At 45.2% G+C, this 15,218-nt stretch overlaps 1 protein-coding gene and 1 pseudogene across 6 annotated transcripts in view; both read right to left on the minus strand.

Moving 5' to 3' along the window:
• The window catches only part of LOC101049968 (myb/SANT-like DNA-binding domain-containing protein 2), a 48,543-nt gene extending 47,301 nt beyond the window's left edge, over positions 1-1,242 (minus strand). For 2 of the 6 annotated variants that reach the window (XM_074400776.1, XM_074400775.1), the window contains exon 1: positions 299-1,106. In XM_074400776.1, coding sequence (XP_074256877.1) covers positions 299-1,075 — 777 coding nt within the window. In that variant the 5' untranslated portion in view covers positions 1,076-1,106. Of the gene's footprint in view, positions 1-298 lie in introns of all 6 variants that reach the window. The other 4 variants (XM_074400777.1, XM_039470435.2, XM_039470434.2 and 1 more) reach the window with 4 other exon arrangements.
• An 11,348-nt stretch (positions 1,243-12,590) lies between these two features.
• On the minus strand, positions 12,591-13,033 carry LOC101049646 (E3 ubiquitin-protein ligase RNF181 pseudogene; annotated as a pseudogene).
• Between the last annotated feature and the right edge of the window lie 2,185 nt (positions 13,034-15,218).

The raw sequence follows: 15,218 nt of genomic DNA on the forward strand, positions 1-15,218 counted from the left end.
TGCCGCACCGCGCACAATGAGAAACTATCAACTTCAGAGCGCAGGAACATCCTCAATTGGCAAGAAAGAGGGGCGGCGGCAGGCACGCCCAACTTCAAACTCAGGAAACCTACGGGCTGGCGGCCGTCTGGGAAAAAGCCCCCTTCCCAGGGAGAGAAGAAAAAGGCAGAGGAGATGCGAATCGCCCACCGGGCCCCGGAGGGGAGCCCTGCCCTCAGACCGGCCCCCGCCCCCGAGGCCCGCTTCCCCGCCTTCTCTCTGCCTCTGGTTCGCTGCCCCAGGCCGGGCGGCCGGTTACCTTGATGCGCTCCCGGCACTGGGACGGGGTCCGCTCGTAGCCCAGCTCGGCCAGGGCCCGGGACACGCGCTCGTACATGGCTGGCCCGGGGGCCTTGCTGCCGAACACCGTGCCGGCTCCCTCCAGCTGCTGGTACCGCGCCTCCACCAGCCGCTCGTTGCCCCACACTGCGATGAGCGCGTTCGTCTCGGCTGGCGTCCACGACATGCCCCGGCAGGCGGCGGCGGCGGCTGCCGCAGCCCCGCCACCGCCGCCACCAGGGGAGAAGGAGACCGAGGACGAGGCGGCGCTGCGGCCCCCCAGCCCCAGCCCAAGACCCCCGGACGCCGCTGCCCCCGAGCCCGCCGCACTGCCCGGCCCGAGCGGGGAGGCACCCCGAGGCGTGGAAGGGTCGGACAGCGATGGATTTCCGTCGCTCAGGCCACCAGGAGAAGCCGGGGAGAGCACCTCCATCTTCGGGATTTTTAGCGGCGAGTTGGCGGGCAGCTCCGAGCCACAGGGCGCAGCCATCTTCCAAGCCGCCGCCGCTGCACCGCCCGGAAGTGACGCGCCCGCGCATCCGGCCACCGCGGTCTCCGGGGCTGCCCTCGGGCCTGGCTCGCCTGAGGGCGGACGGCTTCGGGTCTCTGCAGCTGAGGATGTGGCTGCCGGGTGGAGGTCATCCGATCCCCTGGGCCTTTCTCCGCGAGCCCTCCCACGCCGCCCGCTCCTCTCCCGGGGCGAGGGGCGGGAACGAGGCGCGCCGAAGCCCCGAGCTGAGGAGAAGGGTGGGGGCATGAGGGCGCTGGAGTGAGGAACAGATTGGAGCCTTCCCACTTCCTCTCCAATCTCAGCCCCCGGGAGGAGGGGTGAGGCCCGCGAGGGGGCCCGGAGTTAAGGAGGAATTGACCATTTATTTCTCTCTCCTGTCTCCCCCGCCTCTGCCCGTCTTCCCTCAAAGCCGGCCTCTAGGTGCAGAGGCTGACGTCCAGGGTGGAGACCAGGGAAGCCTCCGGGGGGTGTATCCGGGAAGCCACCGAGGCTGGAGGGATCGCGGTTCTGGGGGCGGGGGGGGGGGCTTTAAAAAGCAAATATGGACGAGGATAGAGTTCCTACGCTATAGCTTTTCAAGAAACCCAGTCTCATTAATTGAAGAACAGCAGCTATTTAATTCCAGTTATCAACTGTTGTTTTCCAGTTAGTCTGGGTAGGTGTGACCGTTTGTAGAATAGTCTTCATTGCGTTGGTCCAGTTGTACCAATTGAACATGTAAAAAAACTCCTGAGCCCAGCAGAAAAGTTAACTTCACAATACCGTTCTCCATTCTCCCTGCTTTGGAAGTTGCATCGTGTTCCCGGTTTTTCATACTCCAAGAACACTATCAATTATGACAGCTCTGTGCTCTGTGTGAATTAGTGTTATTAGCCACTCCTGAACGTTCCTTAAAGTGCTGGAACTTAGCAGTAGCACGCCACATCCAGTACACAGCTGTGCGGTATTTCCCTGTTCTCCAAAGCTGAAAATCTTAACTGTATATCTTGGATCATTAACTTAAAAAACTCAGCGGATTTTTTTTTTTTTTTCAAAACAGGCTTATAACTGAGGATGCTGACCAATGAGTTCAAATACACTATGCGATATTTTTAAAAATAACAAATGTGTGTTAGTTTTTTTAAGCTGAGGTCAGCTACGTTTGGGGCGGGGGACATGTGCTTTTTAAAATTACTGTTTCAATTGATTTTTTAGGGGGGAACAGGTGGCATTTGGTTACATAAATAAGGTTTCTAGTGGTTATTTCTGAGATTTTGGTGCAACCATCACCCGAACAGTGTACACTGTACCCAACGTGTAGTCTTTTATCCCTTCACTATCCCCCCGCCCAGCTTTTCCCCCTGAGCCTGCGAGTCCCTAAAGTCCAATGTATTATTCTTATTGAGATCAGCTAAATTTTTAACTCTGAGACTCACTGGAGAGAATGACTGTGGTTGTCTTTGGTTGATACTGCAAAGCCAAAGGATTAAGCAATTGGGATAAAGTAGAGGAGGAGATAATTGTCTTTGTATGTCATGTGAAAATGCCACCATAGTTTATAAGCTAAAAGTAAGAAGCCTAAGGAAGTTCCCGAATTTATGATATCCTCTTCCCTTTTTTGTTGATATTCACTCGGGGTGGCTGGCAAAATATTAAAGATATATTGGGGAAAGTTATAAATTAGTCTCAAACCTTTTGGAATGCCAAAAGATTTTACTGGGGCAGGCCGAAGGCCCATTAAGTTAGGATGTAAGAAGCTTTTCCTAGTTTAAGTCTGTTTACCCTGCATCCCGTTGTCTCTGTTTACTCATGTAAACTTTGTGCTGGATGGCCCTGTTGGGGAGATCAAAAGGGAATTACCTGTTAATAGTGTTTACTCTGGGCCTGGAACCTAAAGCTTTTATCATTCGTAAAACCACTCTTTTAACCACGTTAATTATCCACAAGCATTGACTTAGAACCTCTGTTATGAATAAATGTGTGGATGGACAGAGGGTCTTGGTCGATTGGTTGCATTTCACCCTCAGAAAGGAGCCAATGGCCATCCCTAGCCCACTTGTATCACTGTAATGATGTGAGTGAATTCATTCATTCCTTAAGTCAGAGTCTGCAGGCCATACTTCTGCAGACGATGACCAACGTCTCACTTTTTTCCAAAAAAAGCTGCAGTCTAGCACCTCAGTTAAAAATATGGACTCCAAAGTCAGACTGCCTGGCTTCAAATTCCATTTCTGTGACCTCAGTAAAGTTACTTAACCAAGCTCTCAGTGCCTTGTTTTCTTCATCTGTAAAGTGAGGATGACATCACGGCATTGTTGAGAGAACTGATTTAATATAGGTAAAGTCTTTAAAATGACGCCTGGTTCACAGTAAACATTGTATGAGGACTCTAGTAGAATCTCAAACATCTGTTAAAGCAAAATTAACTCTTATTCAGCCCAGCGATAAATTTTTTAATGTCATAAGGTATTTAGTGTGTATGAAAGGGAGAGTTGTGCCTAAATGATACACTAAATCAGAGATGCCAAAGATTTGTGTGTGTGTGCGCCTGTGTGTGCGTGCCTCTGTGTGTGTGTGTGTGTGTGTGTGTGTGTGTGAGAGAGAGAGAGAGAGAGAGAGAGAGAGAGAGAGAGAGAGAGACAGGAAGACAGGGTCTCACTCTGTCACCCAGGCTGGAGTGCAGTAGTGTGATCTCAGCTCACTGCAACCTCTGCTCCCAGGCTCAAGTGATTCTCCCACCTCAGTCTTTCAATTAGCTGTGACCACAGGTATGTGCCACCTCACCCGGCTAATTGATGTATTTTTTGTAGAGATGAAGTTTTACCATGTTGCCTAGACTGATCTCAAAATCCTGGGCTCAAGTGATCCTCCCACTTCAGCCTTTCAAAGAGCTGGGATTACAGGCATGAGCCACTGCACCCAGCCTTCTAAAGAGTTTTAAAATTACTTCTTTAACCTCTCATTGTCCCAGAAGCCTGAAAAACAACAACAACAACAACAACAACAAAAACCCTCCTCCTATTATCGTGGGATCCTTGGGATGTCACTTTGCCAGCCAGAAACCTCCTTGGCTGGTGGTGCCTTTGTCCAAGTTTTGCTCAGACCCACTAGGCTCCTTCCACCCACTTTCAGCCTGGCAGGCTGCACTCAAGTCATGCTACCAGCCCAGATCCCATGCCTGCCAGGGGTGAACCAGGTGCAGAATGGCAAGGGGTGCATGAGTGAGAGAGCGTTTGGTCTGGCCACTACACACAGCCAGGCACATCAGCTATGGAAGGGTGGGCAGCTCCAGGTGCCAGTGTGGGCACTGACTTCCTATGAGGCTGCGGCTGGACCGGGTGTACTGCACATGGCTTCTACTGCTGGCACCAGGGAATGTGGTGGCTCCCAGAAGCTTGGAGACACCAGGAACTGCAGAGCCCCGAAGAGGGTATCACAGCCCTGGCTCAGGGAGCTCCTAGATCGGGGCCCCTCGAAGGGCCACAGCTCTTCTCTCCTCTCTTCTCATCATGCACAACGCAGAGAGTGAGATGCATGTTTCAGTCCTATTTGTGTTACAGCTCTTTCAGTCCCACCATTCAGCAGGTCCCAAGTTCTTGTTCTTCATCCAGGAAGAATGAGGTATGCAGACAACCAGACAACTGGAGGATGAGAAAGGGAAAGAGGTGCTTTATTGAGTGACAGTACAGCTCTCAGGAGACCCAAAGTGGATAGCTCCTTTCTGTAGGCAGGTTGTCCCAATGAGTGCAGCTGTCAGCAGAGAGAATTGGAGAGGGTAGCTCCTATCTGCAGGCAAGTCATCCCGTTACCTGCCTGAGTCTAGCTGAGTCGGGGTTTTTATGGGCTTCAGAGGGGATAAAGTGCCGGCTGATTGTTCCAGGGGTTGCTACAGGGTGGCCCCAAAAAAGCATTGTAACTTCTCACTCAGGTCCACAAAACTGGCAGCCCAACCCCAGGCTACAGGTTGTCCCTGGCTTGAAGGTGGGGACTTCATCAGGACCTACCGCTTTCTGCCCAGGAGACTACCTCCTGCCGCCGTCAACCTGCTGTCCACAGCACCCATGGCAGCCAGGTTGTTTGTGCTGAGGGGTACCTGCACACTGAGATGCCCTCAGCCTCCCTCCCATGCTTGTTGGTGTCCAAAGTCCAGAGGGGGCTGAGGCAATAGGGGCCTGGTGTATCAGTGCTGCCCTGAGCGCGAGCACACCTGGGCAGGTTGCAACAGCACCGAGGCTCACCTCAACTTGGCTCCGAAATTGGATTGGCCTGGGGAGTGGGAAGAGGCCAGACAGTGGGAGCAGGCATTTCTTAGCCTGCAAGGTACCTGAGGTACCAGTGTACTTGCAGGTACCTGAGAGTACAGGGATGCCCCGGTCTGCAGCCATGGCTGGGTGGCTGCGTGTGCCTGGGAGGGTGGTGCTCCTGCCCTGCCATCTCAGAAGGGGGCACCACAGGAGGCTGAGGCAGGAGAATTGCCTGAAACCAGGAGGCGGAGGTTGCGGTGAGCCGAGATCGCGCCATTGCACTCCAGCCTGGGTAACAAGAGCGAAACTCTGTCTCAAAAAAAAAAAAAAAAAAAAAAAAAAAAAGAAGGGGGCACCTGTTCCTGGCTCCTGCTGGCTCTATAGAGCACACAGCCTGGCTGCAGCTGGTGTCTTTGCAGTAGCCACCCCAGACAGGGCATTGCTGCTATCACTATTGCCTAATTTTGGATGATTCTCAAATCAACCCTGAATCATTCAGGAAGACTTCCTAAATAACATGGCGTGATTAAGAAGTCACCCTTCCCACAAACTTCTGTTTCTAGTTATTTCTGTATTACACCTTCTCCACCTCATTCCCATACCCATCAGTCTACATAATGATAAAAAGTTGTAACAAAAATGAAATTTCCAGCAACATCCTAAAGTTAAAACTATGCCAGTACCATAAAAGCTATTAATACATATTGCATACTATATAGGCACCGCTAAATAGGCAGCCAGGATCACATATTTGTCATACTGGCTTACCATGACTAATCCTGGATTTTGGTGGATGTGTGTGTGGTGCGAGGTGCCTGTTCAAGACTTCATAGTCCAGTCAATTTATGAAATGCCTACTGGGTTTGAAGTAGTGTGGTATGCCTTTAATTGTAGATCTAAATGATATAAGTAAATAAAAATCTGTTTAAGAAGTAATGTATGAAATGTCTCAAAAATAATATGTGCAAAAGAGAATAAGACAATACATATTAATCTGTCTGTAAACTGTCAGCTGCTCCCTTTAGTTGTATCATCCTTCATTCTCTTCCTCCACAGTCTGTGTCAAGTGTTAGTTTATCCAGCTTTCTGTGTCTTCCCTGAGGTGACTGGTCAGAAGTCCTCTATCTAATACCTACTCACACAACCTGGCACCTTGCATTCCTGTTTTCAGTTTAAAAGCTTTGTTAATTCTGTTGCATGCTCTAGCCCTTATGTTTTATGAGTCAGTGTGTTTGTTTTGTTATCTTATTTCCTTCACATTCCACATCAAGTCCTATTACCTCTGTCTCTGAAATATTTCCTAAATCTGACCACTTCTCAACCCTAGTCCAAGCCTGCACCCTGTCTTTATTCAATAACTGGACTTCCTGCTTATACATTTGCCTGCCTACACAGTAGCCAATGTGAACTTGGTTTTTAAAAACTTTTTTCCTGTGAAGTATGCATATAGAGGAGTACATAAAACATATGTATAATTATATGCATTATTATAAAGCAGATACCACAGAAGCACCATCCAGATCAAGAAATAGATTTCCAAAACTCTAGAGATCTTGCCCCACTCACCTCTTACCAATATTACCCCCGTTTCCCTTGTAAAGATAACCACACTCCTGATTTTCTTTATAGTTTTATTATTTTATTATGCATTGCTAAACATTAAAGTTTTCCCTAGTTTTGAACTTTTTATAAATGAAATTATGTAATACGTATTGTGTCTGATTAATTGAATATTATTTTTAAAAATTAAGGTTCTGGCCGGGCACGGTGGCTCACTCCTGTAATCCCAGCACTTTGGGAGGCCAAGACAGGCAGATTACCTGAGGTCAGGAGTTCGATACAGCTTGGCCAACATGGTGAAACCACGTCTCTACTAAGAACACAAAAATTAGCCGAGTGTGGTGGCAGGGACCTGTAATCCCAGCTATTCAGGAGGCTGAGGCAGGAGAATTCCTTGAACCTGGGTGGTGGAGGTTGCAGTGAGCCGAGAATGTGCCATTGCACCCCAGTCTGGGTGACAAGAGCAAAATTCCGTCTCAAAAGAAAAAAATTAAGGTTCATATATGCTGTATGAGGCTGTAGTTAATTCTTTTTTTTCTGTAAAATGCTCTTTTGTGGATATGCTACCTTTTTTTCTGAGACAGTATCTCATTCTGTCACCCAAGCTGGAGTGTAGTGGCACAATCACGACTCACTGCAGCATCAACCTCCTTGGCCTCAAGTGATCTTCCCAGCTCAGCCTCCCAAGTAGCTGGGACCACAGGTATGCACCACCACACCTGCCTAATTTTTAAAATTTTTGTAGAGGCAGGATTTTACTATGTTGCCTAGGCTGGTCTTGAACTCTTGGGCTCAAGCAATCATCCTCACACCTCCACTTCCCAAAGTACCGGGATTACAGGTGTGAGCCACTGTGTCCAGCCCAATATCTCACATTTTATTTATCCATTCTACTGTAGAATTTTTTAGTTGTCTCAAAAATTCGTATTTTTGGGGATATTATGAATAATGCTGCTATTTGAACATTCTTATACACATCTCCCAGGTCATGTGTCCAGGTATTTCTATAGCTCCCTCCCTTTCTCCCCCCTTCTCTCCTTTCATCCCTCCCTCCCTTCCTTCCTTCTTTCCTTCCTTCCATGTGAATACAAAATTATTTCAACTCCATTTATTGAAAAGACTATCCTTTCCTTCCCTTTTTTGTAATGTCATCTTTGACATAAACCACATGTCTGTATATGCATGGGTCTGTTTCTGAGCTCTTTCTTCTATTACATTGTTCTGTTTTTCTATCCATTTTTCTATTTGTGTTGCTTGTGATAATATCACACTGCCTTAATTACTGTAAGTTTATAGTAAGTCTTTTGTCGAGTACAGAAGTCCCTCCTCATTCTCTTGCTTTTCTTCCTCCTCCTCCAAGAGTAGCTTGCATTTTTAACACTTTGCATTCTCATATACATTTTAGAATTGGTTTGTGGCGTTCTACAGGAAAAAGTGTGGTTATATTAAATGGTATTGTATTGAATATATTGGGCAAACTGAGAACTGACATCTGTACAGTAATCACCCTTAGAGTCCTTGGCAATGGAATAAACCTTTATTTAATCTTTAGTCTCTCAATAAAATTATATCATTTACTTCATAAAGGTCTTACACATTTTTGTTCAATTTATTCCTAAGTAGTTGATTCTTAAGTATGTTTTTATCAGTGGTATCACTTTTAAATTTTCTTTTATTTTTCTTTCTTTCTTTCTTTTTTTTTTTTTTTTTTTTTGACACAGAGTCTCACTCTGTCACCAGGTTGGAGTGCAGTGGCGTGATTTCAGCTCACTGCAATCTCCACCGCCCAGGTTCAAGTGGTTCTTCTGCCTCAACCTCCCAAGTAGCCGGGACTACAAGCAGGCACCACCATGCCCACCTAATTAATTTTTGTATTTTTAGTAGAGATGGGGTTTCACCATGTTGTCCAGAATGGTCTCGATTTCTTGACCTCATGATCCACTCACCTCAGCCTCCCAAACTGCTAGGATTACAGGCATGAGACTGTATTTTTTTTCTTTTGAATCAGGGTTTTGCCCGGTCACCCAGGCTGTAGTGCAGCGGTGTGAACATGGCTCACTGCAGCCTCAACCCTCGGGGCTCAAACAAACCTCCTGCCTGAACCTCCCAAGTAGCTGGATCTGCAGGCATGCACCAACACATCTGTCTAATTTCCAATTGTTTTTGCTGGTATATAAAAATACTAAATGATTCTCTCATTTTCTATCTACTGATCTTGGTGGAGCAGTTGATTAAAATTGAAAATCATTGCACATCATTCTCTTTTTAAAATCTGAGCCTAGTGAGACCCTGTCTCTACAAAAAGTTTTTTTTTTTTTTTTTAATTAGCTGGGCGTGGTGGTGCACATCTGTAGTTGCAGCTACTCGGGAGGCTGAGGTGGGAGGATTCCTTGAGCCTTGGAGATTGAAGCTACTGTGTGCCATAATTGAACCACTACACTCCAGCTTGGGTGACAGAGCAAGACCTTGTTAAAAACAACAACCACCACCACCCACGAATGGCTTTCCCTTGGAATGATATAATGAAAACTCTGCCATGACTGTGGTGGTTTTAAAACATGTCTGCACACCGTTTGACATTCTTCCAGGATGTCTATGCTTCCTCCCCTTGAATGTGGTTGCCTCTTGGTGACTACCTTGGTAAACCAAATGCAACAGAAGTGGCACTGTGACTTTCAAGGCTAGATTTGAAAATATCCTGCAGCTGCTGGCAGTTTCTCTTGAGATACTTGCTCAGAGATATTTCATCCACCATGTAAGAAGTTAGGCTATCCTAAGTGCACATGGAGAGACCACAAAGAGAACAAGAGAGATAGCCAATGAGCTAGAAATGTGTCCGCCTCCAACTGTCTTTCTGCTGACTCCATGCTCCAGACTTGTGAATGAAGAAGTGTTGAGATGATCCCAGCCCCAGCCACCATCTGATGACAATGACAGGAGAGATCCTAAGAAAGCACTGCCTAGCTGGCCCCAGATTCATAAGCAAAATGAATCATTGTTGTATGTTCTAACCCACTAAACTCTTGGGTATTTGTATGTAGCAATAGATATCTGGAACAACAATCTGCAAGGCCCTTTTAACCCTGAGCTTAGCCTGCTGTGCAAACTTTACCACCTGAGATATGCTCCAGGAACACTGACCTCATCTGTCCCATCAAACAAGTCAAGTTTATTTCTGTTTTGGAGCCTTTGGGGTTGTCACATCTCCTTATCATAGAACACTCTTAGCTCTTCCAGTGACAATTTCCTTCTTATAATTCATCTCAAATGTCACCTCCCCAGAAAGGCCTGTTACCATTTTGTCAACAGCACTTATTTTCAGAAAACATTTGTTTATGTATATTAATTTTCTCATGTATTTATTGTCTGCATTTTCTTTCTAGAATGTAAGCTGTTTGAAGCTGAGGACTTTGTCTGTTTTGTTCATTTCCAATAGATCCAGCACTTAGAAGAATGCCAGGCAGGCTTTCCCCACCATCCAAGATGGAATAACAGGGAAAAGACATACTCTTCTATTTTCAATAATTGGAAACCCAGACAAAATACATGAAACGCTGGTTTTCAAGACATAGGATATCAGACACTCAAGGACAGTAAACACAGGGATGGTGAACAAACAAGGTGAGTACGTCGACTGCCCAACATTACGGCTAGAAATAGTTTCCAAACCATGGCAGAGAAGGGGGGATCCTCAGCGGTTCTGTGGTCTCCTGAGTTGAGGAGACAAAGTTGAAATTCTGGAGTGGCCGGGGCAGCTAGAGTTCATAGAGCAGAGTACCAGAGAGAAAACAGATGCACAGAGAGAACCTCAGACATCTGCAAAAGGTCTCCCTCAGCTCTTCAGTTGTGCATGTATCAGTACATGCATGTGACAAAGCATCCCAAGGCCAAGGCCAGGGGAAGAATCACCTGAAAATATGAAGAGAATATTTGGAGCACATACAAACCAGGAATAATTTCTGTTCTCAGCAGCCAAACTGGAAGACCCCATAGATAAGGGGCATTATGTAGAGCAGGGATCCCCAACCTCCAGGGCCACTGCCCAGTACTGTCCATGGCCTGTTAGGAACTGGGTCACACAGCAGGAGGTGAGCGGCAGGCTAGCCAGCCATCTGTATTTATAGCCTCTCCCCATCACTCGAATTACCACCTGAGCTTTGCCTCCTGTCAGATCAGCAGCAGCATTAGATTCTCATAGGAGCACCAACCCTATTGTGAACTGTGCATGGAAGGCATCTAGGTTGCTTGCTCTTTATGAGAATCTAATGCCTGATGATCTGCGGTGAAGCTGAGGCAGTGTTGCTAGGAGGTAGGTAGTTTGTTGCTGGGGAGTGGCTGCAAATATACATTAACATTAGCAGAGAGGGTTGACTGCACAGAGACCATAATAAAACAGTTGCCTGCAGACTCACATCAAAACTCTATCAGTGAGTGGCAAGTGACAATTAAGCGGCCTCTGGCAGCAGACTTTATAGTGGCAAGTGAGTCAATGTATTTCAATTGCACAGCTGTATCTGGTAGCAGGTTTTAAGTCAGAATCTGACACTTAATTTAGTCTGTGCGTAGCCTGCCCATTATTTTATTTACCACTTCTGTCTGTGACTCTTTCCTGCACTGCACACTTGTCTGTCACAGTTTTGGTAAGCCCACAAGCTAACCCTAGGTAAATGAGTAAAAAGCCAACATCACTGCAGAGCTTCTTAGAAAAGCAAGACAGACCCAATGACAAAGAGCAGAAAGTTCTAAGACTGCCAACAAAAAGAAAGCTGCGCTTAAAAGAAAATACCAAGCTGGGCGTAGTGGCTTATGCCTGTAATCCCAGCACTTTGGGAGGCTGAAGCGGGTGGATCACTTGAGGCCATGAGTTCAACATCAGCCTGGCCAACATGGGGAAACCCATGTTTCTAAAAACAATGAGCCGGGCATGGTGGTGCATGCCTGTAATCCCAGCTACGTAGGAGGCTGAGGCAGGAGAATCACTTGAACCCAGGAGGTGGGGCTTGCAGTGAGCCGAGATCATGCCACTGCACTCCAGTCTGGACAACAGAGTGAGACTCTGTCTCAAAAAAAAAAAAAAGAAAGAAAGAAAGAAAGAAAAGAAAACAAAATGCCAAAAGTACTATTTAAATTGTTGGGTTAATTGCAACAGGTGATTCACATTCTCCAAGGCCACTTTGTATAACATGTGATGACCAGCTATTCAAGGAAGCCATGAAAACTTCAAAACTGCTTCACCACCTGGAGACCAAGCACCCTGCATTAAAAGACAAGTCTTTGGAGTTTTTCAAAAGAAGAAACATGGACACGGAGAATAGAAGCAATTATTGAAGGCATCCACTTCATTAAATGTGTCTGTACTGAGAGCATTGTTCTTAGTGGCTAACACGTCACTAAAGCTAAAAGCCCTTTAGTATTGGTGAAGACTTGATCCTGCCTGCTGCTAAGGACACTTATTGTGAACTTTTAGGAGAGGCGGCAGTTCAAAAGGTGGCACATGTTCCTCCTTCAATTAACACCATAACTAGACAAATTAATAAAATAGCTTAGGATATTGAGGCACAATTGTTAGGATTAATAAGTTGCCATGCTACGCAATCTTTAAAAGGGTTTTGCCCCAAAAATAGACTTGTACCTAAATGGTCAATGATTTTCAACAGTGGTGCAAAGGCGATTCAGTGCAGAAAAAATAACCTTTGCAACAAATGGTGCAGGAACAATTGAATATCCATAAAATGAACTCGGATCCACCCTTGGCACCATACACAAAAATTGACTCAAAATATGTATAAGTCCTAGACCTCAATGTCAAACCTAAAACTCTAAAATTTATCAGAAAAAAATGGGATAAAATCTTTGTAGTCTTGGATTAGGCGAAGATATTTTCTTGTATGTGGGGTGGGGGGTAAAGAAACCTTTCATGAGGGTTCAAGATGTAAGAGGAAGACCTTGTAGAGAGCCAGTGCCCAGGCCCAGCCTCCTCATGTGTACATGGCTCTGTAAAGGTTCGCCAGTGGGTGCTGCTGTTTTGAGTCTTATCTCCTCTGTGCTTCTCACAAGTGTCATTATCAGTGCGCAGCTCCTGGCAGCACAAGGGACAGGGATTTGTCTTGCTTAGCCAGGGCAGAATGCAGTTGGAATGGAAAAGGTAGTGGCAAGGCATTCCAATAACAGTCTCCTTCTCCTCAAACACATGGGACACTGTGTGTCTCTCAGCCTGAGAGCTCCTGATGATTGTCCTGGGGAGGTTCCCAACCACTGTCTTGGCAGCTGGTGGAGGCCGATGGTGATTCCGATCTACTACCAAGTCTTCAAAGTCCATCCTATAGAAAAGTGATTTTGTGAGCTCCGGCAGCATGTTGGTTAGGGTCTCCTGCTTGGGGTTCAACAGCTTGCAGTCATGTTCCTTGAAATCCGATGCCATGGCTGCTCAGCTCTCTGACATAGCTCTTGGACTGGCAGACATCTCCATAGATATATCTATTATCTGATGAAGATATTAGATCTGAAACCAAAAGCACGATCCATAGAAGAAAAAAATGGATACATTGCACTTCATTGAAATTAATGTTTTCTCCTTGAAAAACAATGTTAAGAGAGTAAAAAGACAAGCCACAAACTCAGGAAAAAAAACCCTGTAAATTACATATCTGATAAAGTACTTGTACCCAAAATATGCACAGGAATATCAAAACTCAATAAGAAAATCCAATTTAAGAAATTATTTTAATATATATTTTACAAAAGATTTCATGAGCTTATTTACAGATAGCAAATAAGCCCATGAAAAGATATTGAATATTATTAATCATTGGGAAATTCAAATTAAAACAAAATGAGATGCCACTACACACCTATTAGAATGTCTAATTTTAGAAGACTAACCATACAAATTGATGAGGATTTGAAGCAACTGGAACTCTCACACCCTGCCAGTACATAAATGCAAAACTACTTTGGAACACAGTTTGTCAGTTTTTAAAAAGTTAAATATACATCTGCCTTATGCCCCAGTCATATAATTTTTAGACATATCTCAAGGGAAATAAAGGCATATATTCATTCAAAGATATACATGCATATTCATTGCAGCTTTATTTGTAATAGCCAAAAACCGGAAACAGCCTAAATGTCCAGCAACAAAAGAATGGACAAAAAAAAATGTTTACTACATAGCAGTTAAAAGCAATGAATCACTGACACACACAGCTGCATTAAAAAAGAAGAGGAAATGAATTACTGATACGTGTAACAAAGATTACTCTCAGAATAATTAGGCTAAGTCAAAGAAGTCAGACCCTGCTTCCTAAAGGAGTATATACTTCATGGTTCAATCTGTATAAAATTCTGTAAAATGCAGGTTAATATACCATAACAAAAAGTGATTGCCTGGAAATGGCGAGAGGACAGAGGAGTCAGAATCAGCCAGGAGAGATTACAAAGATGTACAAGGATGGCCGGGCGCGGTGGCTCAAGCCTGTAATCCCAGCACTTTGGGAGGCCGAGGCAGGTGGATCATGAGGTCGAGAGATCAAGACCATCCTGGTCAACATGGTGAAACCCCGTCTCTACTAAAGATACAAAAAAAAATTAGCTGGGCATGGTGGCGCGTACCTGTGATCCCAGCTACTCAGGAGGCTGAGGCAGGAGAATTGCTTGAACCCAGGAGGCAGAGGTTGCGGTGAGCCGAGATCGCGCCATTGCACTCCAGCCTGGGTAACAAGAGCGAAACTCCTTCTCAAAAAAAAAAAAAAAAAAAAAAAGCCGGGTGTGGTGGCACTCAGCTACTTGGGAGACTGAGGCAGGAGAATCACTTGAACCTGGGAAGGCGGAGGTTGCAGTGAGCTGAGATCACAACATTGTACTCCAGCCTGGCCAACAAGAGCAAAACTCCATGTCAAAAAAAAAAAAAAAAAAAAAAGAAAAAAAAAGAAAAAAGAAAAGAAGAAAGGTTATCATCTATTACCTATCCATCAAATTAATGTCATTTAAGTGAGACTAAAGATAATATATTTTTTCTAACAAAATGTTTAACTTCATTAGCAATTTAAAAATACAAATTAAAATAATGAAATACTGTTTTTAATCTTTCAATATGGAAATAATTTTAAATGATAGAATAAGCATGTTGTTTCATATTTGGAAAAACAAAAGAAGCTATTTCCATTTCTAAAGCATGTTATGGTCAGGCACGCTGACTGACACCTGTAATCCCAGCACTTTGGGAGGCCAAATCACTTGAGGCCAGGAGTTCAAAACGAGCCTGGCCAACATGGTGAAACCCCACCTCTACTAAAAATACAAAGAAATTAGCCAGGCATGGTGACATGCACCTGTAATCCCAGCTACTTGGGAGGCTGAGACACGAGAATCACTTGAACCCAAGGGGGCAGAAGTTGCCGTGAGCCGTGATTGTGCCACTGCCCTCCAGTCTGGGCAATGGAGCAAGACTCTGTCTCAATACATAAACAAAGAAACCATATTATCATACCTACTTGACAAAAGATTGGGAAGATAGGTGCTCTCTCTTACTCTGCTAATTAGATGTAAACTGGGAGAAATTTTCTGTTGGACAATTTTAATAAATATCAAAAGCATTAACAACTTAA

Source organism: Saimiri boliviensis, chromosome 6, assembly GCF_048565385.1.
Source record: "Saimiri boliviensis isolate mSaiBol1 chromosome 6, mSaiBol1.pri, whole genome shotgun sequence".
In the NCBI taxonomy this organism is placed as follows: domain Eukaryota; kingdom Metazoa; phylum Chordata; class Mammalia; order Primates; family Cebidae; genus Saimiri; species Saimiri boliviensis.